General features: G+C 44.6%; 1 protein-coding gene across 3 annotated transcripts in view; it reads right to left on the reverse strand.

Moving 5' to 3' along the window:
* Positions 1-2,860: 2,860 nt before the first annotated feature.
* Positions 2,861-25,768, reverse strand: part of FAM222B (family with sequence similarity 222 member B) — a 36,270-nt gene continuing 13,362 nt past the window's right edge. For 2 of the 3 annotated variants that reach the window (XM_053995673.1, XM_053995672.1), the window contains exon 2: positions 2,861-7,065. In XM_053995673.1, the coding sequence (XP_053851648.1) occupies positions 5,501-7,048 (1,548 nt within the window). In that variant the 5' untranslated portion in view covers positions 7,049-7,065 and the 3' untranslated portion in view covers positions 2,861-5,500. Of the gene's footprint in view, positions 7,066-13,163; positions 13,292-25,768 lie in introns of all 3 variants that reach the window. The other variant, XM_053995671.1, reaches the window with a different exon arrangement.

Below are 25,768 nucleotides of genomic sequence, written 5' to 3' on the forward strand. Positions count from 1 at the left end.
CTTACACATTTTATGCTTATTTTTTATTTTATCGTTAATATATGTTTTATATATAATACTTAAAAATTAAATGTAATATTTCATATATTCATATATTTATATTATTATATCAAATTACATATATCAGTAGAATTGCATTACATAATATTTTAGTATTGTATATTATAGAAATTCTAGCTGTATATTTACACAGCTTCCATCCTTCATATTTATAATAATATTATTTGTATTTAATAGCCATTTATAATTCTTGTCCTTATATTTTATATTTTTCTATTTTATATTTATTACATACATTTTATTTCTATATTTTCATTTGTGTGTATATATACACACCCCCTATACAGAGTACAGGGACAGCCCTGTCCCTCTGACCAGCCCACACGCAGGGTGTTGGCAACCCTTCGTTCCAACCAGCTGCCTTAAAAAAAAAAAAAAAAAAATCAAAATCCTTATATAATTTGTGAACTAAAAATGGGCAGCGGTGCTGGAGGAAGCCTGGATGAACAAAACAACTCTGGGAGCTTAGAGTTGTCCCTGTCCCCACCTCAGGGACCAACTCCCAACTCCGCTTTCTCTTTTTGGGTTGATTTTCCAGCCCCTTTCCAGCCCTGTCTGTGGGATGTGCTGGTGGGTGCTGCAGCTCCGTTTACCTGGGCACGTCTGGAAATGTCAGCCGGATCTTGGAGCACCTCTTAACCTTCAGCGTGGCAGCGATTCCCCGGCACGGCCTGGGCTGCAAGAAAAGCAGGAGGGGGAGATGCTCTCAAATGCTCAAGGAGGAGAGGGAGACAAATCGATTTTTGCTACTAAATTTAGCCTCAAGTTTAAAAATAAGCTTCCTGGAAACTTGGTGGTTTGAGGGTTTATTCTAAAGGTTTGTGCTGCCAGCTCACTCCCTGCTCCGTTGTCCCAACATCGCTGGGACACCGGAAGGACCTTCAGAAGATGCTGAAATCACAGAGGAAAATCTTATTAAATACCCAAAAAATCGAGGAAGACCCCACCTGGAGGGCCCTTTGCCTGTGTAAGACCCCCACCACAGTGGAGATGCTCCAAATAACCTCAAACCTTTTTAACCTCTTTGGGATTGCAGACAGGGAGGATTTTTGGGAAAACCACTTCATCTGCTCACACCATAGAGCCCTGATTTGTGCTGATTCTTGATGCTTCTTCTCCGAGACAATGAAATCAGACATTGATAGTGTATAGGGAGAAAAATGTGAGAAAAAATTCCTTTGCACATCCTTTATTAAAGACCCATCTGAGCCCCTTCCCTCCCCATTTGCCCCCTGGACTGGGGGATTTGAGGGCAGTAAAAATTGACAAGATTTCACAGCAGTTTTTTGGTGCAATCTCACTTCACTCTCCGTACATCTCTCAGGCTTGGAGCCACCCCAGCAGAATCAACAGCCTGAAATTAACAACAGCTTTGAAATTAACTTAAACTAAGCAGATAAAACACTCCAGTAATTTTATTGCAATTTGCCTCTGTTGAACACTGAAGAGCATCCGAAAGGCGGCTCTTGCCTGGAGGGTGTCCAATGTATGCTCCTCCAGCAGCTGACCACAGTGTGCCACTTTCCTTTGGTTCCTCCACCCTCTGGAGCTCCCAGGACCCCATAAGGATTTTTTTCAGGATTTTTTTCAGCTCTGAATTTTTGCAGCATCCCCAAGGTTGCTCCTCTCTGAACATCACAAGCTGCCGGAGCTGCTGGAGTTCGCAGAGAACATCTGGGCGTTGCCTACCTTGGGTCAAAATCCTTGGAAGAAAAACCCATTTGGCCCAAAAGATGGAGTTTTAAAATGTTGGATTTTACTCAAAGCCCTCAGTTTAGCTGTGGCTGCAGGTGATTCCTCGGTGGAGGCAGCAGCTGCTCACACCAAGTCCCTGCTGGATCGTTTTTCACCAGATCCTTGCTCCACATCCAACTGGCTGCAAAGAGGATGAGAAAGTCTCCTGAGAACTCCTTGCAGAAGAGATTGTTCCTGTTGGGGGGATGGATGAAGAAACCAGATACCAAAGAAGCTTCGAGTCAAAGGAGAAGAGGATCCTGAAGTTCTGCTGGATGGAGTGGCTGCTGTTGGAATTTCTGGATGCTGGAGAGGGATGCAGCAGTGCCTGTGGGCAAACAGCTCTTCCTGCCTAAGCTCAGCCAGGCTAAGCTGCCTGGTTTAGCCCAAATTCCAGGAAAACCATGTGGGAACCAAATGTCCATAGTATTTGGGGAATGGAAGGAAAGAGGGATTTTGATGCTAAGCTTTGCAGTGAGATGGGGTTGGAGTTTTGTCCTTCTGAGAGATGGAAGCAAAGACTAAATGAGATGTACAATCCCGAGAGAGGGGAGGAAACCCTGGCAGGTCCCATCTTCTGGAAGGTGACCATTAATGTTACAAATTCCCTTTAAAATTTTGGCAGGATTCAAACCCTGAGAGGCAAGAGGAGCTGCAGTGTGAGCCCCAAAGGTTGGTGACCACCCAACAAGGGGCTCCTGGGAGAGCCCAGGGGGAAGGAACATTCCCGGCCTTCTGGTTCCTCTTAATTCTGCACTGGGCAGAGAGAAAAAACCACGGGAGGTTTTTCCACATTTCCAGGAGAGCAGGGCATAGCTCCTACCACACAGGGCACCACAAGGCTCTTCCCTTCCTCACCCTGGTGGCAGTGCCACAGCCAGACCCCCACCCTGGGCACCTACACCACGGATCCAGCCTTTGCTCCCAACATCCCACCTGGGAATGAGGCAGGACAGTGCTTCTCTTGAGGGGTGAGCAGGGAAGGATGGAGTGCCCATCACAACAAGGGCTGCTGCAGAGGTGAAAAGGGTTGGTTCAAAGAAAAATCTCACTCCCAGACCAAAAGGAAAGGTTTCAGTATATTTTAATAGTAAAATGATTCTTATTTTTTCAAAGCAATGTCCCACCTGGATGAGTCTCAGCAGGATTTTTGCTTCCCGGTCCTGCTGTACCGGGGCAAAGCCTCGGAGGTCGTGGCTGTACCTGTGCAGAACAGTCCCCAAAAACTCACAGCGTGCTGCCAACACCACCAAACACCTCCCAGGCAACCACCACCACGGCACAGGACTCTGCTCAGGCTCTCGGGAGAAGAGCAGGAGTTAAAAATTAGCTTTTAATAACAGTCTGGGTTAAGATTTGGAGCAGGCTACAGAAGAGAGGAGAGGCCAAGGTTTTATTTAGTAAAAAGGAGCAGAACACCTTACAGTGACTGACTGGGCAGGGAGGGGTGAGGTCAGAGCACAGCCCTCGCTGGGGTTGGGTTTGGGACGGGGAAGACGACGGGGTGACTGTAGGGAAAGCAGCTTCAGACTCGAACTCTGGCTCCAACAGAATGGATTCAGAAAAATATTGCATGAAAAGCCTCAGGATTTTCGTTCTTTCATAGATGTATATTTACCAGTTTTCACAAAGACTGCAGGAATACGATTATAAACAATAAATTAGGACTTCATGTTGCTATCATTTGGCATAACACAATCAGGCAATTTTTCCTTTTTTTTAAATATAAGGCAACACAAGCCAACACATAATTTAATCCGTCTTTAGTCAAATTGCTTAACTTTGCTCAGGAGTTACCACTAAAGAACGGGTTATAGTACACTTAAAAGAATTTAAATAATGACATAAGTGTACTAACTTACGCAAGGAGTCAGAAACGTACTCTGCTAAGCTTTGAAACCTAAATATTTGTTACAGCCCAGGACTACACATTCTAAATTAAAAAAATACAAATAAATGTTTTCTAATTTTCCCATTTACGAAAAACTTTTAAGAATCTCTAGCCAACTATGACGTCACTTCAAAACTTTTTTTTTTAATTTTTTTTTTTTTAATTTTGTATGATGTCTTTAAGATTTTTTTAAACCATGCTCATTAAGGAAAGTTCAAGGAGCAAATACTTAAGGCTTTGTTTTTCCAAGGGCTGTGAGGGAGGCCAGTGGATGGCAGAGGCCAGTGGGTTCACCCATACACAATGCTACTCAAACCCACACTACCAGGCGACATTCATACAGAAATATTACACTTAAAAGTTACAGTGTAGAGCAATATTTTTTTAGCCAGTGTACATAGAAAGAATCAATGCATTTATTTTTTTAAACTTTTTCTTGCTTTTTTTTTTTTTTTTTTAATTTCCAAACTTGATTGTGATCATTATGTTCAAGTATTAGTCTCGTGAACAGAGATAAGGAATTTTCTACTTACAATAAATTCGGCTGTTAGAAAGGAAAGGGATGTTTTGGTACACAGAGGAGAACAAGATGCTGAGGTTACCCAGTAGTTAGTGTCCTACAGTCACTGACTCAACTGGCTGCTGGAAGTGACGTGGGGAAGGAACAGAAGGAGTTAGGCACCGAGACCCTGGGAAAAAGGGATGTTATAAACAGCTTCGCTAATTCCCAGGGAGAAGAATTGTTCCATTAAATCCGGGGTGTTTTGATGGAGAGGAACAGGGGACTGTCAATCCCACAGTGGCTTGTGAGAGGAGCTTTGATTCAGACCAACTGCCTCCCATCCCACAGCGGGACCGCGCTCGCTGCACCGGGGATGGGCTGAGCTACATCTCGTCACCCTGACAGTAATTCCAGCTTCCAGAGAAGTGGCTGAACCCTTTTTGGAGTTGTCAGTGGGTCTGGATTCCCTTCACACAAGGCTGGCCAGACTCCTAGCAGCGAGGGATTCAGACAACATGAGCTTTGAGGCTGCTGGAAGAGCAGTGGGGAGGGGGAACACGAAGAAAGGCAGCTCCATGTGGCTGCCTTCATCCCAAACCTGCTGTTCCCCCTCCTCATACCCTGTCCAGAAAACAGAAAGTGTCAGAAAAATCTGCCAGAGACTTTTGACTTTGGATAAAGTCTAAATGATAAAGGTGGGCAAGAAACAGCTGAAAAGCTTCTCCCTCTATTAAAGCCTAAATACATACCCCTAGCTGGCTCTTTTCAAACGTAGGCTCTTTTTCAATTACACAGGCCTCTAGACAGTGCAAATGGTCAATGTTTAATGCATTAATGAAATGGGCTTTTGAGTTGAGAACAAGCCCTACTCCCTGACAAAATTCTGTTGCTCTTAATCTCGTGAGGAAATTGAGATGGAAATGGAAGCAGCTACACTACCTCGCTCTCGCTGGAGCACAGATGCGCCTCCAAAACCCTGCAGCAACTCAACCTCAGTCCAGCAAGGAGCTGCTCAGCAGAAGGCAAAAAAAAAAAAAAAAGCTGCACAAAGGGGAACTCTGCGGTGAAGAAACAGCTGTGGCGTGAAGTAGTGTAATGAAATTCTTTGACACAAAAGGCATGTTAAATATTTGATGCATAAAGGAGAGAGATAACATGTAAGCAAAGCTCTTTAAATATACAGTATGTCTTCTTCCAATGGGTACTATAATGATCACACAAGTTTGCAAGTTAAAAATGCCTTGCTTATTAATTAAAATTAAGACTAAAACCTATAATTTTTTTTTTTTTTTGTCTGTGAAAGTGACTGCAGCCTATCTATACCCTGGGTGTTGAATATGAAGATTTCGACTATCGGTTGGTTCAGGTGCTCGGTTCATGGGAGGCCGATGGACTTTCCCCAGCACGGCCATGCTCTGGTCTCGGAAGCAGGACTGCTGGAAGTCCCCACTTAGGTAATCCATGGTCTGCATCACATTATTCTGGCTGGATGGGCCAGCTCCAGCTCTGTAATGAGTTCCTCCTGCACAATCCAGCGTCGCTCCTGCTGGCTGTCCCCCATGGAAAGGCATGGTGAGGTCCTGGGACCCAGAGCTGTCACTGTTGGGCGTGGGCAGAATGTTATTCCAGAGGGGCTGGAAATAGTGCCCATTGGTATATGGCAAAGGTCCCTGCAACCCGTTCACAGGCGGAGAAGGCGTAGGCTTCTCGATGGGGGGCTTCAAGCTGAAGGACTGGCCCATGCACAGTTCTTGAGGGTAGTTGGAAGTTTTGCCAGGGAAACTCTGCCCTGCAATCTCTCTCTGAGGGTGCTTCCCTGCGAGTCCAGCAGGCCCAGCAGCATCCCCACACATTTGCTGCAGATGTGCAAGCTGGTGCTGGTTCCACGCAACCGATTTGATTTCGTTCTGGTAGGCGGGTGGCACCCTGTTAATATTGACCATGGGCACATTAACAGAGGCAGGAGGAATAGCAGCAGCAGCATGGTCGACAGGGTTTACTACACAGGAAGGCATGGGTGTAGGGACATTGTGAGTAGATACCCTGGTACTTGCATTGATAAGCAGGTTGCGACTTATAGGGCTGGGGTTTGCAATCTGTCCCTCACACACTGAGGTAGTGCTAATGCCAGCTCTGGCCTGGCAGAACTGGTTAATCTGGTGCACAATGCTGCTCAGGTCCGGTGGCTGGTTCTGCTGCAGGGTGGCAGCCATAGAGAGGGGAATGGTTGAGGTAGACACGGTCACATTCGGCGGCGCGTCTGCATCCGGCATCTTTCTGCCTCCATGTAAACCCGGCTGCAGCAGCGGATTCGGGGGGTGCTGCAGGGTCTGGTGTGCCATGGTCTGAGGGTGCTGCAAGCCCTGCGGCTGCTGCATGTTCTGCGGGTGCGGCAGCGCCTGCGGGATCCCCTGAGGGTGCGGTAAGCTGGGTGGCTGTGGAATACCCTGAGGGTGCTGCGGGATGCTCTGGGGGTGCGGCAAAGTCTGTGCATGCTGGAGAGCCTGCTGGCGAGCGAGCGCCTGCGGGTGGGATAAAGTGCTTGGTGCAACGTACGGCGTGGAGGGGGGGTTCATCATCGCCTCCGGCAGCAGGCGCGCGCGCGTCCCGTCAAAGTCCTTGATGATTCCTTTCGCTGGGGATTTGACTATGGCCAGCAGGCCCGTTTTCGTGGTGGCCTGAGACGGGTAGGGGCTGTACCTCTGGCCCGAAGTATCGAGTCCGTTCACAGTACGGCGTATGTGTTTCCTCTGGGGAACCTTGACGCTGTTCGGGAAGATTTTTATAGTCAGTGGATTGTTGGCGACCTTCTTAGCATAAGCATCCAATTCTGCTGGGGTAGGATACTGTGCAGATCTCATTTTCTGTGTAGTGTCCCCTGCGGAGAAAGGAAATTGGTCAGTTCTGGTAAGCAAGGGATCAACCCCAGGGCAAGACAGTCACATAACAAGGGTAGAAAATCTCCAAGGATTCAAGAGGCAAGGAAACTTCACCCTGCCAGACCAGCGGGTCATGTAGCAGATGCCTCATTCCCTTTATTACCTGGTGACCAACACAAGCCCTAGTTCAGCTTAAGGCAAGACCTGCCCAGGGGAGCAAAACAAAACCATGTTCTCATCAGAGTATGTTTGCAGTTGGACAAAAACAGGTAACGTGTTATAAACATCAGATTGTCTCCAGCTGAAATATTCCCCACAGCTTGCAGTGGTGGGCTGGTTTTTATTCTCTTAATTTAAGCTGCCTCCCCCTCGCTCTTCAAACCATTCACAGTATTTTTACCATGGAATTCAAAATCAGAAAGATATGAATTAAACATGAAGCCCCTGTGAATCCTGAGGTGGAAACCATACTATGGCGGGCTGACCCTGGCTGGGCACCAGGTGCCCCCAAAGCTGCTCTGTCACTCCCTTCCTCAGCTGGGCATGGAAGAAGAAACACAGGGTCAAAATAAGGAAGGGGAGATATCACTCACCAACTACTGTCATGGGCAAAACAGACTTGGGGAAATTAGGTTAATTTATTACCAATACGATCAGAGTAGGGTAATGAGAAATAAAAACCTTTTCCTTCCACCCCTCCCTTCTTCCTGGGCTCAGCTTCACTCCTGACTTTCTCCACCTCCACAGCACAAGGAGATGGACACAGCTGCCTGACCATGGTCTTCCCCATGAGCTGCATGGGAATCTCTGCTCCAGTGCCTGGAGCACCTTCTCCCCCTCCTTCTGCAGTGCCCTGGGGGTCTGCGCAGAGCTGTTCCTCTCACGTATTCTCACTCCTCTCTCCAGCTGCAGTCGTGCAGGTTTTCCCTCCTTCTTAAAGCTCTTGTTCCAGCGGTGTGTCCAACCTGGAGCCAGCTGGCACTGGCTCCATCAGACATGGGGGAAGTTTCTGAGCAGCTCCTGCATCCCCCAACTACCAAACCCTTGCCCTGCAAACCCCATACACATCAAAGCTTCAGCTCAAGCCTCCATTTACACCCCACTCCTTTCCTAGGTGCTGACATCTGAAAGCACTGAGCGTCTTTCTGTGCATTAGGAAGCTCTTGTCAGCCCAAACTCAGCAAATGGAAGGAGGCTGATTATTTTATGGCCTGCAATTATTTCTTCAGCTGGCTTTTCAAGGTGGCACCTTGCTAAGGACAACATCCCCACATCACATGGCAAAATGATGTGATTACCTCACAGGATTAAAAACATGCTACTCCCCAGACAGAGATAAAAGCCTTCTGGAGACAGAGGTGTGGTTTCACTTCCTCTGATTTACCAGATACCTACCTGGCTCACAAGCTCCAACTGCTTCTGCAAAGAACTTCAGAAATGTAGGGAAATGCATGTGTGTCTCTTGCCATAATCGCATTCCAAGCAGAGAGTTGGGCTGTTTCCCACCACAGCTCTTCTGCCTAACTCCTATGGGACTCCTGCTGATTTTATAATCTTCAAATAATGGCTTGCAGCTTTGACAATCCAATTTAGCTTTTGCTTGATTTTCCCTCCCTCTTACCTTGCAAACATTTCACTGGAAAAAAATGTCCCTCCTTTTTCCTAAAATTTTCAGCATCCCTCTGCTATTTGCTGTGCTGAGAGAACAGGGAATGTGGCAGCCACCCAAGAATACCCCAGCCCCATATCTGGCCCTCTGACCCAAGGAAATTTAATGCTCCAGCAAAGAGCTTTCTGCTCCCAGGCAAACAGCCCTTCCTCTTGAAAATCCACCTCTGATTCTTTCAAGCAAATTGCCTCCAAAAGATGAGTACCAGGCACTTCTCTCTTTGCATCCTGCAGCTTCCTGTTGTCACAGGTGAGGGAGAGCAGCTGTGCTCTAAGAGCTCTCACTTTCAGAAAAGAAAGGTCAGAAAATGGAAAATAGAATGGATACCAAAAGAAAGGTTAATTATGGAAGTATTAAAAATATTTTTTGTGAAATGCTTTATGAGCAGTTTGTCTCCCATCTCTAGCACAGCTCGTACCACGGCGCCAGTTATACCTGCACTCCCTGTGCTGTCCAGACACTGGCACATATCATCCCTTTCTCTTAATCAAAGGAAATATTAACCCAAACGTCTCTCTGTGCACATCCCTGTACCTGTCTCTGCAGGCAGGTGGTTTATGTCTGCCCTTTTGAGCGGGCTGCTGTGCTCTTAACAGAGAGGAAAGCCTGCAAATGGCATTTGCCAGTACTACCTTGCCTCAAAAGCCAAGGCCTTTGTGAACTCCCAACCTTTATTTTTAGCATTGCCCACGCTCATTAAGGTCTGTTTCTTCCCCAAGACATGACCCTGGCAACCCCCCATGAACCAGAGAAGAACCAAAGGACAAAGGACACCATATCTGTCTGTGTTATGGTTTATGTTATGCTTGCAGACACTGTCACATTCTATTTTCAGATGAAAAATTAAGGAAGTAAAGGAGATACTTTAAGACACCTTTGCCATCAAAATTTCCCAGCCTGGTTTACATTTCTATAGGCAAACCAGCAAATTAAACACTGACCAGACACACTGAGTATTCTTTTATCCAATCATCTGATTTTCTGTCACACAGAAGTTTCAGGAAGCAGCTAAAACATGGATGTTTGAACAGGCTGCAGCCATCAGTCAGTCAGACACACCTCTACTCCCAAACCTGGAAGAACACCTTCCTCTGAGAGAAAATAACCCCCCCAGTTAAACTTAAATGACACCCCAGCATCAAGTCTGGTATCCTACCAAAGGCAAACCACCTCTTAAATCCCTTGGATGGGATCTCCTGAACCCAACCACATTCCAAACAGCACCTGGTTTATGTACAGGTAAGATGATGCTCCCTTTACTCCAGGCTAACTCAGCCATGTTACTCAGGCCTGAAGGTGATGTGTATCTGAGTGCCCCAAAGTGCTTTGCTAGTAGTTCCATAGGCAAGACTCCATGACTGCAGTAATTAAGGCAGTAAAATATTAGAAGAAAGGCATTACACAGTGAGCAAGAATCTGAAAATCCCATACAAATACTCTACAAACCAATAAAGAACAATTAGTTCTGGTAACTAAGCGAATGGAAAACATGCTAGAATACTCTGAAAGAAAATGCTGGTATTGGAATATCATCATTTGTGTGCAAGAGCAAGAATTCCAGATCAGGCCATAATAAAATGATGAGGCAACAGCAGAGGAAGAAGCTTCATTAGGAAAACAATGGGATGAGCTCCAGGAAGCTCCCTAATGGTGAATGCAAGGCACAATACTTTTATTGAAAAGTAATTATTTCATGTTTATTATAAGGCAAAGCTGTGCATGTGAGCAATTACCCCAATAAACTGGTGAGCTGCAAGTTCACAACTCCTGCTAATCCCGTGGCAACCGATTCCTCTGGTCACACTCCTGGTCTCACCACTGGAGCTATTTTTGTCATGGAATGAGACAGATTTCCCTGCCTCACCTCAGCACTAATGGAACATCTTTTAGAGTGCATTTCACATTAAGACTTTAAAAACCCCTGCTTTTAAAAGCTGCCTATGGTTAAATTTTCATTATCATTAAACAAAATATAAACAGGCCTTCAGATTGCTACCCTAATGAGAGCTCCTGCACTGTGACAAGCCAAGACCAGCTGTGTCCACCTTCTGCATAAACCCCTCAATTTTAGCAGTTTCTCTAAAGGCTTTACAGAAAGAACCCTCCCAAAAAGACTCAGTTTAGCTGATGATCCCATATTCAGTCCAATCTCCTCTTCTCTGATGTCCCCTCCTAACAAAATACTTCCTAAGAAGCACCTTTCACTTGATTTTGCACCATTGTTACAGAAAAATTACCTTTTTTCTCCCCAGAAGGTTTGGCACTGCTGTTATGCCCAACAGCAGCTGCAGACACAACCTGAACAATCTTACCTCAAATATCCCAGCTGACCAGTCAGGTTTACACTGGAATCACTGGGAGGAAGGAGAGAATATCAATACTGGCCCAGTGAGAAATCCCCTGTGTTGAAAAGGAATTCCAGGATTAGCCTGAACTCAGGCTGGAATTCAACAAAAAATACTGAAATTGGAAGTCTTTTAGTCATCAGTTTCTAAAGGAAAAAATATGTGCATGTTAATCTACCAAACTCATACTGCATGGACCACTTGTAAGAACAAGCCCCTTATTAGAGAGTGAATATGGAAAAAAAGGTAATTGAGCTAATATGGATTTTTAAGCACTAATAAAAAGTCTGATCCAGAAAACTACACTTAAAAATTATTAATACAAACACTGTAAGTCTGAAGAAAGGCAATCCTGTGGAATTCTGTACCTTTTATAAAAGCAACAGCACTATTATTATAGCCTGCCTCCACCCCCCATCAAAAGTCTCAAGTCACTGTTCATTAAAAAATGCTCATTAACTCAGCTCTGCCCTGGCCAGGGGCTGGGCTACTCATGCATCTCCAGCAGAAGAGAAATACACCAATTAATTGTGCCCACATCTACAGCGAGGTCTGTACCAGCAGCCTCATCTTCCAGAAAAACAGAACAAACCCAACAGCTGAGCATTACCACTGCCAGCCCGTGCCTGCCAGCTACTTTATGTCCTAAATTCTTTGAAATGCAGTTCCCAAAGCTCTTCACTGAGCAGGACACAGCAATGCTTTCAGCACATGGATCTGCAAACCTCCAAGAAACAGCATCAGGTACCGTCAGGTGAGGAAAACTGCCCAACATACCAGCATGTTGCCTTGTAAAACTGTAATTAGCAAATAACTGATTTATGCACAGCTGCCCTCACATGAACCTCAACATTCTGCTTTCAGAACTAAGCTCTGACAAAGAAATCTCACGCAATGCACAGACCTGGGCACACCCTCACCCCACAGGCTGTCAGCAATGCTCATACTGGAAACAGAAACAAGAAAGGAGGGGATGCCCAGTCTGATGCCATCACCAGTCCTTTGGTGAATGAAGATTTTTATTGTTGCTGAGTGATATTACAATTACCAAGCCCATGGAGTCAGCAGAAATGCTGTGGGGGAGCTCAGGTGTGGATGTGAACCGTGTCAGTCACTTCTGGCAGGAGCACGACCATGAGCAGGTCACTCTTAAGTGCAAAATTATCTTCCCTGTTTATTTTCTGTAGCATCACAAGCCTCACTGTATGAACAGTTTAGCTACAAGTGGACTGTAAATCACTTGGGTTTAAAAAGCAATGAGTGCATCAGCAAACTGAGATCTCTCAATGCACATTTTGAACACAAGAGACAGGTCACAGCCCTAAGAACCAAGTACACAGACCTTACACAGAAATCTTGGCATTTCTGAAATTTCAGCTGAACAATCAGTGTGCTACTTCAGTGATAAAGAGGAGAGACAGAGTTAAAAAAAACCTCAAGTCAGTAAACTTACATTCCCAAGCACAAGTTGTTCTTAAAAATACCAGTACAACTATGAAGAAAAAATGACTGAAGTTATCAAAAAAGAATTATCAGAGCACTCTGCAGACATATTTTCAGAGGCACCAAAGAGACATCAGAAAGAAGACAGAAACTTTGAACTTTAGTAATTTGGGCTAGCTCACTAATATTTGCAGTATAAGCCCCAGGTATGTAGAGCAAGAGCTGCTGACCTCAAAAGGTTTGCATTAGTCTGATCTAACTTTTATTGGTGTCTACGAGTAATTGCACGAAGGGAAGCGAAAAAGACTGAGGAAAAAGTTGTGCTGAGAAGCAAATCAGCTGGCACACTTTTAGCACAAAACCTTTTCAGCAGAGAGGCACGAATCTCACAGGAACCTCACTTGCTGCATCCTGCTGTGATTAAAATTAACCTTTGCAGAGCCAGGAACAGAGGAGCTGCACACATGTGAACCTCTACAGCCATTTCTCAGAGCCTTTATTGACAGATGCCTTGAAGGCATAACAAAAGAAAGACTCTACATTAAACAATTTTCCCACTGTATCCTAAATGTTTATGTCACAGTGGTACCAGAGCCAGATTTAACAGTTAACCACATCCTGCAGACAAAACATCACTCACATTTCTGAAGTCCAGTGTTCATCTGCGTGTAAGAAAGAAGCTGAAAGGAGAGGTCGCCTGGTCCTGGCAGACAGGCCAGCATGGCAGACAGGCACTAACACAACATGGGGCATTCACTCCTCTGCACACTGCAACAACAGAGAGACAATTCAAAGTTATAATACAAGGAGGAACAGAGAAAAGAAAGTGGCAAAGAGCCATCCCTGGGTGAAGGCCTGACCAAGCACAGATGCGCAACCGCTGCTCCAGTCCTGACTGCATCTCCTAACGGCAACGGAAATACTTCAAGAACTGGGTCATCTGCAGGGTTAAAACCAAAATAGCTGCCTCTCTCTCCTCTGCTGCTTGACATACAGAGAATAATCCATAGCTCTGTCCTCACATTTCAAAGGTGGTTGTTATGAATGGTAAAGAAACCACCATCACTCATTTTGCTATGTTGAAATGCACTGGTATCCACCAAGGCAACTTCTCTGGAGAAACCCTGTCAACTGCTCTTTTGCACTTAACAAAAAGGCATGGCATGCATAAATTGAAGGCAAAGTATGCAGCACTCTGCCTTGTGGCAAGATTAAGCTGCATGCTACAGCTTGTAATTTCTGTGGTCCATTAGGCTGAAAGATGAATGGCTACAACTTCCTTCATTCCAGCAGTGACTTGCTAACCTGAGCTGCTGTGGGGCAGGTAACAGCAAGATGTGCACAAAGGGGCTGCAGAGGTGCCACCATCCTCTTCTGTTTGGTCCAGCATTTAAGAAATCAAACCTCAAAATGGAGCACTAAAGCTCTTTGTATATAAACATGGCACAACTCCCCTCAAATCCCACCACTGCTGTGCAAAAGGAATACCAGCAACAAGGCTAACTGGGGCTCAAAGTGTCCAATGTTACTAGAATTATAGAGATTTAAGCTGGAACAAGATTTCTAGAGGCCATCTGGTCCAAGCCCCTGCTCAAATCCTCCTGGCTGCAGCACTTTAGAAAGTTCTGGGAAACAGGGTGACAGAAGCAAGCTGGAGAAATCAGTAGATTTTTTTTCTCCTTGTCCAGATGTCCACAAGCTTCAGTGCTGCTATACAGAGCAAAACACCTAAGGAGCAGCTAGAAAGGCTTTGGGACGTGTTATATGACCTCCAAAACATGGGAAGAGTTGAAGGATTCAAGACGTGTAAGCTGATTTAATTTTAGTTTGTTTCACAAACCCCAATTAAAACAACTGAGAAGGAATTCAAAGATTAAAAGGGGAGAAAGCTCGAGCCCAGACATGAGAAGCCACATCTGCCAAAACCTCTAAGAGGCCACTTCTGAAAGAGTCTCACTGCTGAGATGGCACAAACAATGCGATGACAGCGATGTGACACTGTCAGCACGGCCACCTTCATGCTCCAGAAACCTCCAACAGCAGATTTCTGCAGAGACCTTTGAAAGACTCGAATGCAAAACCTCACCTCAGACCACCAGCACAGGTCAGACTGCCCATGGAAGGCTGGCACCAACGGAGTGAACAGCGTGGACTCGAAGCCTTCCTGCAGCACAGCAATTACTCACTGTGTACAGCTCATTAGCTCCATGTTTATGCATCTCCTCAGCTCAACACGCAAAGGTTGATTAAACCAACGGCCAAGAAATCTCATGCAAATATTAATTTATGAGAGTTTCTGCATCTTCTCTGAGCGAGAGCTGCCCAAAGCTGACCGAGTGTGGCTGAGTGAGACTGCGGGGTGCTACTGTGACTAACAAAAACAGTTTTGGGCACTGAATGTCAGTCTGACAATCCAGGCTGTTGCCCATTCACCCTTCCCACGCAGAGTAACAGACCTGGTGCCGTGAGAAACACACACAGCACCTCACCAAGGTGCAGGGCTGACAGCACAACCACCAACAGAGCACATTTGTATCATCCTCCACTTAAATCCTAGGAGACAGCAACAATCTGCACTGTTCAAAGTCCAAGATATGTAAAACCTGGAAAAATAAATCTAAACCTGGATTTTCTTCTGATTCTCTGAAGGAGATGGAATTCTTGGAGTCTTTCAGAAATGATGACTGAAGACCTGTCACATCCACAACATCAAGGAATTGCTTGAGGAACTGAAAAGTTGCTCAGCCTTTAGAGATGAGATTCAGTCGTGACTGTGGGTACACAACATTCAGTGAAACTTTGCAAACAGCCTGTGGGCAGCAGTTCCTCATCCCAAATCATGCCCAGCAAGACCAAAAAGATAAAACAAGAATCCAGCTCCTTTTAATCAGAAGACAAAACCACTGTGAGTTGTCAGAGCTTTACCTGAGTAAGCAACAGAAACACCCACAGTCAGCAAGAAAAAAAAAATAATTGTATTTTCCTTTTTTCCTCATTTCATCAACTTCAGAAGGCTGGCACAAACAAGACCTATTTCTCAGTGAAAAGCAGACAAACAAAATTAAGAGCCTTCACTGTAGACAGAAAAACAGATCACACTATTGCCATATTCATCTGAGCATCCACCTTTTACTCCAATAACGTTTGACACCAACCAAGGATTCACTTCCCATCCCTGCAGGCCCAAAGGAGGTTGGTGTCTAAAACATTATTTAATTGATGGCAAGTTTGTGTGCAGCCCTGGAAGAGCACAGCCGTGCTCTGACTGAGGGAGCAGCATTTCTGGCAGCACGATGAGGGGAGGGTTTGCTCACCTGCTCCATCATTAACGCTCATTAGAGCCTGAACTCTCAGAAAGCCTCTTGCTGAAGTGCCCCAGCGAGGTGCACACAGCAATAAACAGGATAATGGCACATTAGGAGAGAGAACAAGTGATTAGGAGTGGTCACAGCATTCACCTCGGAATAGCCAGGCTCCTGCTACATGACAGCAGTGCTTCCTTGAAGGTCAAAACATGTATTTACAGAAGCTTTAGCTCCAGTATGGAGAGCAATGTTTTAGAGAGAGCTATAAAGGCAAGTTGTTCCCGCAGGCAGATAATCGTTTTAGGTAATGCCAAAGGTTCATAAAAGACTGGGGTGGCAATAATAATTTTAAAGGAAATACTGGACTTAGAAGAAATTATTTGAAGTGGAAGCCTAAAATCGCTCTTTTAGCTTGATTTGCAGTAAACAAATTGGTGACATCTAGGTCACTGCTGAGCATTAGAAAAAGAAATTCAGACTTGTATAGAAGTGCTAACCATAACTCCATAGCTGAATTTCTTATTATAATTAAAATCCTGCTTCAGTTTTTCTTCTCTATGAAACCAATACCGGTTTTCATAATCGAGATCTCAGTATTTGAAAATAAATGCATTTGAAATATCTTGACAAGCACCCCATTTATTTTTTCTAGTTAGAAATTAATTAACATTTATTCCCTTTGAGATACTCAGCACCTGACTACTACTTTCTGACCTGACTCTTCCCCAGCATGAGCTGGCATGGACAACTCCAGCTCACCACCAGCTGAATTGAACTGAAATCCCTGGCATGGGCTGTATTTGGGATTGAGGTGAGCACTACTGGCTGTCTCAGGATTGGCAGCATCAGCCCCTCCTGCTTGGGTTTATTCCTTCTAATTAGTCCAGAGCAGGAGAGGAACTGAACTTGGCATATCAGGACTTTTCACCAGCAGATCTGGCTCCAGGGTGGCGACTTGTGTGGGCACCAGCACCCTGCAAAGCTCCAACCTCTCCGAGAATGAATGCTGTGCTACTGGGGGAACTGGAATGGAGAGGGTTTTGCACTGTACCAGGGTCAGTCACGCTGTCATCTAAACCAGTCAGCTGCAAACTGGAGAGTGATCTCGCCAGTAGGCTGTGGCACCCAGCCATGGAGGGCTGTGAACCATGAAAACTTCAGTTTTAAAAATGCATTTTAAACAGTTTCTGTACACTGGCAAACGCAGCACAACGAGCTCTGTCTTGAAAAAATATATATAAAAAAAGATAAAGCATATCTCTAGAGGAAAACAATCATTAGACTGGAATAAATAAATAAATACCCCTCTTTGAAGTGATTTTAATCTAATCTGGCTGCGGGATATAATCTTAACAGCACACGTACTGCAGGATGCTCCACAAAATAGCAGGTTTAGACATGTGAACAGATTTTTTTTCTCCCAAGATTTATTAATAATTAAATCAAAGCATGTTAAGCTTAAGAGGGATTTGCAGTACTTGGGATTTGGGGGTAATTGGCACATCTTCACAATGACTATTACCTTCAGCCTTACTTGCACATCAGGATGTTTTTTGGTTCAGGCAGCACACTGTCCCCTGTCACCACAAGGCTCACCAGGATGGAAGAACCCACTGCCCAGGGACACCCCTGCAGAGCTAGGAACCAGCTCCAGTAGAAGTTACCAAAATACTGCCTTTCTTGACTTAAAAATTTATCATTTTCTGAATTATATTCAACATTTAGTATTTATCACCTCTGTGCTTCTCAGACCAGGCGGTACTTTTACAACCTAGAGTAAAATCTAGATGTCAAGCAACTACTAGGAAATTTCTAACACAATTTTATCATCACATAAATGGACCACATATACAGTTATTGCCAAGTTTTTAGATACGCCAGCCTCTGAAGCGCCTGAGAGGCCTTACAGGGTGAGAACACAAAGGAAACAACTCCCCACAAACCACCTCTGGCCACTGAAACACGGGAAACTGAGTTGGTTTAGAGGAAAGCAAGCTGGTAAAGTCTAAAGTTAGGTTCCTGAAAGTAAACACACATGTTTGAAATTCCATGATTAACTGTAGGCTTGTTCACAAACCCCGAGGCCAGAAGGAAGCGGGAGCATCCACCCACACACAAAAGGAAAACCTCCAAACTATTCCAAGTTTCCAGCACCCTGGGGTCCCGAGAAAGCCTCTGTGTGAGGGTTGTTAAAGGCTTGTGGCTGCTCTGCTTTGCTCCTCCTCTGCTCTTCAGTCACAAGGTAGTTCCATGAAGTTCCATATCCACCGTGAAGCTCCAGAGCCATCGGCGGGATTTGCGGCAACCCCCCGAGCGCACGCAGCACATGCCAAGTTCAGAACACATCAATGCTGCAGGCAACAACAAAAACTAACCCGGGCTGTGAAGTTTCTTTGGTACAAATGTCTGCAAGAGCTTGCCAGGAAACGTAATTGAATCCAGGCCAATTTTCATGCTCCGAGGGAAACTCAGTGTCTCATTTACCCCCCGGCAGGCTGCTCAACACCAAGGAGAATAATTCCTTTTTCCTCTCCCAAAGTAACCTAAAATGTAGGGGTTTCAAAGACTTGTTCATGTCAACGGCAGACATTGAACCCTCCTGCCAACCTCAGCATTCAATACAACTTCTTCCAGGCAGCCATGCTTTGCTTGACAGTGTCTAGACCCATCCTGCAGGCTTCCTGCCTTTTTCCAGCTCTAAAACTGCCCTTTATTCTTGGGCACTTACCAGAATGGCCCTTTCCCAGGACTGCTGAAGAGCCAGAGATAAATCTTAGCGTTTCCTGGAAGAAAATTACCAAACTAGCACTGTATTAATCACTGGCTGGTATCACATCCTCTTAATGCTTTATAAATGGAAAACTGCAAAACAGTGGGCAGAGAAGTTGCCCTCTGAAATGGCAATAAATCACAATAGCATCGAGTGGACTTGGGGATAAATAAATAGGAAACTGAACAACAGAAAGTCGCCTTTTGTAGCACAGGGAGTGCACTGTCAGCACAGGACCTTTGGCTTTCTGCATTCAGGTGGACCTTTTGTGGAGCCCTCACAACAGTTTCGATCAAAATCAATTTTTGCTTCTTGCCATTTAATTAACTATGATTTTGCTTGTAAACCACGTCACCTTTTAGGCTGACCTCCATTTATAATGTTACTCAGGCAATAAAATTAGTTTGCTGGGGAAGACAGGGAGAATTTAAATGCACAGCTCTGCTCCTCTCTCCGAGCTGGGATGGCAATGCCCAGCAGGGAAGAAAAGGAAGCAGCTTTGGGATAACAGCACTTAAATGGAATATTGCTCATATCACACTTATGCCCAAGGGCTACTACTGAAGGCTTCTAGGTGAGCAATTTGGAACAGGATGCAGTGCACTAAAAAAAGCCAAGGAGGCGGCTCTCAGCTTCAGGTATTGCCACGTGTGACATCAGCTCCATCAAATTCACTCCTCGGATAAAGCCAGCTCAAGGTTATGATCTTTGAGTTTAAAAAGCCTTTTTTTAGGTCTGTCCCAAGAGATTATTTTAAAACACAATACTACGCATCTGCCAAGGAGTAGAACAGTTGGCTTTAATTGTAAGACGGATTTTTACATAGCTTCTGACCTTTCATCTAATTGAGGCCTGAAGAAGAAAAAAAAGAGGAAAAGCTATACGTCACTTCAAGTTATTAAAATCCATCAAGCTCAGACTTTAGCCTTGGGATAACCACAGCCAAAAAATTGACTTGCAAGTAATTATCACTGCTATCTGCAATAAAAGTTAATTGGACATAATTGAACTAAAGCCCTAATCTGAATGAAGCTGTTGCTGGCAAGAAGCCTGCTCCTGCCTGCACTCTGCAAATGGAACTGCTAGCAGGAAAATGGACAAACACGAGGCTGCTTTACAATCTGCCCACTGCAAATCAGAGCAGTTCTGCAAACAGCTCGTTAGCTGGGCCAAGATAAAGCCATTATGAGGGCCTGTCCTCACCAAACACACCCTTCAACTACACCCAAACAGGGCGATGGCACAGAGTTTCAAAAAAAAACAAGTTTCAGTTTTATAGACCTCTTAATTACAGGCACTGAAACACAAGATTCACGTCACTAGACGCCGGTTTTATCAGCCCCCGAACGCTGTCAATACCAGTACAAATAATGTACTTTTTGAGCACGTAAAGATACTGACTCAAAAGGTTTTCAGTGCTGATAATTTACCACCTTCATGCAGTTCAATAGCCTTTCCTGTTGTAGGACCAGCTTCTTTCATCTCTGCAGCAGAGCAGACAATTAGCTGCTTTCTGTGCTCAGCCCATGCAGGTGGCTGGGGGAAGGGAGCGCTCAACTCAAATCCTGCTGATTCGTCCATTTATATTTTGCATTTTTGTTAACTAACAGACCAGAAAGCGGTTGTCAAACCCCATGCTACTCCAGAACTTCTTTACAATTTTAATTATTAACACTCTGTCCTTCGCCAAAGCATATCAAAGCACTTAACAAACATTACTGAAGCCACATAACCACCCTGACACAGGCAAAAATTGCACACAACTCCTTTTACAGTTGGCTTCAGGTTTTTTGGCCCTATTTATGTTAGAACAATGGTCTCCTGATGATGGACTAGTCTATGACAGGAGAGATGGAGGGAAGTATCTGGCTCACCACAGGTTCCTGACATAATTTTGGATGAAGCATTTAATCACCTGATGCCATGGTCGCTCTTTGTTTAAAGGACAGCAGTGGGTGACAGTTTTCTACCACTGAAGACTGTGAAGACAAATGAAACTGCAAAGTATTTAACACCACCTTGACTCTTCACATCAGGCTTACAAGGTCACAGTCTGGGCAGTCTCCTGAGGACAAATGGACACAGATCACCTTTCCCTGTCCTGAGCACCACTTGCTCACCCCTGCTCCTCTGCATCTTCACAGCTCAGAACAGAACTTCATAGATGAAGAAAGCTGCAACGAAACACCAGTGACTTCAATTCCCTTTCATGACCCAAATCAGTGGCTTACTTTACTTTGCTCAAAGCCCTCACCTCTTTTTAGGAGTATTTTTAGATTTAACTCTGTATTCTGCAACGTGGCAGGAGCTGACAGACAACAGAGGTGTAAAGTAGGTCTTGCCAGGTGTTGCAAGCCACTCCTAAGGTGAAGGAAAGATGTAGAAAAGACAAGTCAGGACAACTGTAGGGCCTGGCCAAAGCTTCAAATGAGGATTTCTGGCTGTGCTTGAAACACAAATACTAGTGGCCAGTTGTGAGACAGATGAGATACTACTTTTACCATGGGAACATATGAAAGAAAAAGGAAAATCGACCTGCCTGAAGTCAAAAGCTATTTGAATAACTTTGTATCTGCCTCCTCTCAATTTTCACTACACTAGAGCACTCTGACCTTTAATTAACTTTCTCCTTTTATATGGTAACTTTCAACTTCAATTTTTTCATGCTGTTCTGGTGGGAAACAGGGATGAAGACACAGCCTGGAATGTATCTTAGCTGTGTGTCCATGGGTGTATATGGCTCCATGAATATTTGGGGAGGGAGCAAAGGATGCTACAGTTGAACTACAGCAGCTAAGAGCACAGGCCAGCATTGTCATCAAAATAACTTGCCCTGGATATCAGGCTTACATTTTTATTTTCAAAATGCAAAACAGACTCCCTACCCACAGCTGTAACATTCACAAAAGATCTCATTTTCCTCAACAAGATACTGTCAGGCACAAACAAATATTTCTTCCTCCAAAGCACCCATTATCCTCGGGGCAAATTAAAACCAACTTCTTCCTGCATGCTCGAGCAGCATCTCCAACATCACAGCAGCTCTGAAATACAGAAAGACTTACAGAAACGAACGTGCCTGTTCTCATGTGAACACGAGGGAAAATTAAGGTTAGTTGAGATGACTTCCATCCAAAGGAAACCCAGAACAGCCCAGCCTCTACCAAACTACAGGATGCTGCTCACACATACCCCAGTGGAGGTACCATGCATTCCCACCAACAGACATTCTCCATCCTTTATGCAACTTCCTTCTGCCTTCAAGTGATAAGAAACCAAAATACACACTGACCCCTTTCCCATAGGGGACAGCCTGCAGTTATAACCTCAACATCCTCAGCAGGAACAGGGTTATGTGCAGCTTTCCTACGTGTTCCATGTGCGGGAGAAGCATGAGGCTATAATTCTGGGCTTTACTTCACCACACAGGACATGCAAGAACTGTGAGCTTCCTCATGCCACTCTTGGGCAGAATTCCTCCCTCTTGGCTTTCTTGCTTTGCCAGACCTGAAAAGGAAGTTTTTCTTAGGTACAGCAAACAGCTGCCTAGGCAAAGGGGAAAGGAAACATGAAACAGTTCCCTCTCCTGTGGCTGCTTCACAAAGATCACAATTTTCATTATCTCTTCTCACTCCACACTTACTCTGTAAAAGCCCTGAATTAAAGACTTAATCGTGACTTACAGAAATCCTTGTGGCTGCACATGACAGAAGGAAGACAGTCTTTCCTTCTAAAATATTGTTAGAAGTTACGGATTACGACAGTTCCTGGGTAGGAAAGCAGCTATCTTTCCCTGTTTATTCCAAGCTGATTATTTAAAAAAAAATCAGAGCTAACTTTGAACAAATTTTACCTCTATTCAACAGATAAACAACAGAGCAGACATTTGTTAGCTATTGAAAAATATGTTTTGAGTCCTGTTTTAAAAATAGATCCACTTGAAAATGAGAAATATTTGCAAATAAGATGAGGCAGAATTCATTATACTTCGTAACAAAAGAAAAACCGAACTTGTACATAAAGGAATAAAAATAGGAAATGACTCACTTTTGGACCAGGTGTGCTGGTGGTGCGTGAACATGGGCTCACGGGGAGGATGGATTTTGGTTTGCATTGGTCATGCATGTGAACCATTCTGACCTGTACAATCACACTGACAGTTTGGCTCAGTATTTCTCTCTCTGGACACTGAATTATGGTCCCACACGTGGTGAAATTTTAACAGTCCATTTACAAAACCAGCAGTGAAAAATACATTTTTAAGATCCAAAACTGGAGATCTCTGTCTGATTATGCACAGCGACAGAGCTTCCTGTTGGACCACAAACACATCAGCTCTTGGATACACATCTTATCATTTGTAAGGGCAAGATAAGACCTCCTTCTGTAGCTGGAGATACCGTGCAGCCAGCTGCAAAGATGAAAAGCATTTTAAGAACCTCAAACAGAAGCTGCAACACATGAACAAAACACCCACCAGCAGAAAAGAGAAGCCATCAGGTGAATACCAAAGAGCTGGACGAGACACTTGGGGTGGTGTTTTCCTGTCAACCTTCACAACGAGGTGCTGGTGTCCTGCTGGCTTGTCCTGACACAGACCTAATGTCCTTATCAATCTCCCAGGAAACTCAAAGGCCACCTCGTAACAACTCCATAGAAGAAAGGACAAGAAATAAATTAGTTGTGAGCTACTGTAAAAAGTCTCTGCTATTCTCACTGCTTTCCTGAGAAGCATGAAAAACGGCCACTTGCACAGCTGGCAGTTCAAAACAGCCACAGGGAAAGCAACACGAGTGTGCAAGGTGCCTTCAATGCCTCTGCACACCACAAGCACCAGAGGTTTTTGTCTGAAGACCTGATAAAAAACACTTCAGCACAAAATCACCTGACTCCTTCAGCAGCTGCCAACACACCACCTTTACCTGAAGTTTATATTCATGAAATATTTCTTTTTTCACAGAAAGTTTTAGGATGTTTTTGTTCGCTTTTGTGCATCTTTCCTCCTCTGCACTTGCCTTTGCCTTCAAAAAAAAAAAAAACCAACACACACAGAGGAATAAATAAATTGTACAGGCAGGACACAGAGGGAGCTGAAACTGTACCACAGGCAGGGAGATTCCTTTGCATGGCAAACACAGTGTGGCTGTGTGGGAGAAGAGAACACTGCTGCAGCAGCCTGCACCTCAACAGCAGACAGAGCACAAAGGTGAGCTTCTGGTAACCCATCTCCAACAGCCCTGACCTCCACGGTGCAGCTCCCACTAAAAGTATCCCCAGGTTTTAATTTCCAATTTGTCTTTCCAGCCACGGAATTGCTTCAGTCAACAAATTCAAAAAGGTAAATTTTTCTACCTTCAATTAACTGCATTAGTAGTGTTTATAACTACGTGATTGATAAATGCTCTACAGAAGCTTTAATTAATGTATTTTTTCCTTGGAACACACACCGAACCCCTTGGCGCTCAGACGCTTAATGAAAAGCAATTTATCAACTTGCTTTGAACAGCTGAATCTGACTCCTTAATGCAGAGAAGTAACACACTTTGCTTTAAGCACCACCACTCTGAGAAAGGAATGAGCACCGCGACATTCCGAATGCCATCAGACACCGCTGGGATTTTGATCGGGATGACAGCGACCAGAGCGCTCATCTCATCTCCCTGGGTATGATTCAGTCTGGCTTAACTGGGATCCTTTCCTCCCGGGATGCAGTCGAGCAGGAGATTTGTGCAGATGTGCTTTTGCAGGCTGAGGGGATCGGGAGTGCCTCTTCAGGACACGGGACAAAGTTCCAAATTCTCCCATGCCTGGCACGCGCACGCCGGGAAGCAGCAGCAGCAGCTCCGAGTATTTCAGCCTGGACATGTGTTCAGCTGCTCACAAAGCAGACAAAAATAAAGTGCTTACAGAGTGTTTGAATGCTAATTTCTCTAATTGAGAGTTGCTTTGTATAGCTGACATATGGAAAAAAAAAAAAAAAAAAAAAAAAAAAAAAAGAGGGGGAAAAAGAAGCATAAAAGAAGCATTTAGGAGGAAAAGTTTGACATCACAGAATATTTTATGTAGGTATTAACCACTGGAGGAGATTAACTGGCCTTCAAAGCCTAAAATCTAAACTCCCATTTCAGAGAGTATAGGCTAAAGATTTCCAGTATAGGAACTGGTCTGTACTCCATGTGGCAGACTGAATGTAAGGATTATATATTTCCATTACACATGTAAGTCTGTTTCCCATTCCTGCAGGGTCCTGCTCTCTTCCATTTGTCTTTTGATGCAGATAAAAGCTAATGCAGATTGCAACTGCTGATACAGAGAAAGGCACAAGACACAGCGAGCCTTTGGACTAAGAAAAAAAGGGACTCAGGTCCAGACTGCTTGAGCACGTCAAGAGATTGTCTTTGAAACTATAAAACTAGAAATGAAAGCACTGCGTTTTTATTTGATTTGATCAAAGAGACTAGAAAGGAGGGGGAAAAAAAAATCACATCTTATAGATGCAGGGTAGCATTTAACTACTTCACACATGATATGGGACCAGCTGATCTCATACAGATATGAATTTGGAGAAAAAACAAAGAGGTAAAGTCACTCCAGCTCTGCAGACACTGCCTGCACAGATCACTGCTCCAGGCTCTGCAAAGAGCAACAGGAACCTGTTTCAAAGCCAGAAAGCCACTGGAAGCACATACCCAGCCCTCACCACGGGCACGGGCTTTCAGTCTCCAGTGAAGAGCAGAGGAGTGAGCTCCTGTCAAATCACAGAAAATAGACTCTGGATCTAACAGCTACTTGAATAAATCACTGATGACTCCCTGTTCCAGTGCTCTGACTATGGGATAGCAGCACACCGTGGCAATCTTCCCAAGGAGGGCTTTGGACTGCAAGCTGCATAGGGACAAGACCGAAATTCTTGAACGGAGCATCTGCTCCAGCATGTGCTTGGCACCAGGAGAACGAGGCTCTGCAGAAGTACAAATGGCACTACAGGTAGCAGCCCTGCAAATTCCAAATTGCAGCATGGAAAAAACAGATACCTATCGCTGCCACATTCCCTAAGAGAACAGATTTTAAGTATCTGCTCATGGAAATTTTTAACTGCAGAAGGGGAAGCATTTAGATTGCCTCTGGGCTGAAACCATCTAGGTCTTTGCCTTTCACTAAAAATTAAGC

The sequence above is a fragment of the Vidua macroura genome, chromosome 20 (assembly GCF_024509145.1).
Source record: "Vidua macroura isolate BioBank_ID:100142 chromosome 20, ASM2450914v1, whole genome shotgun sequence".
Classification (NCBI taxonomy): domain Eukaryota; kingdom Metazoa; phylum Chordata; class Aves; order Passeriformes; family Viduidae; genus Vidua; species Vidua macroura.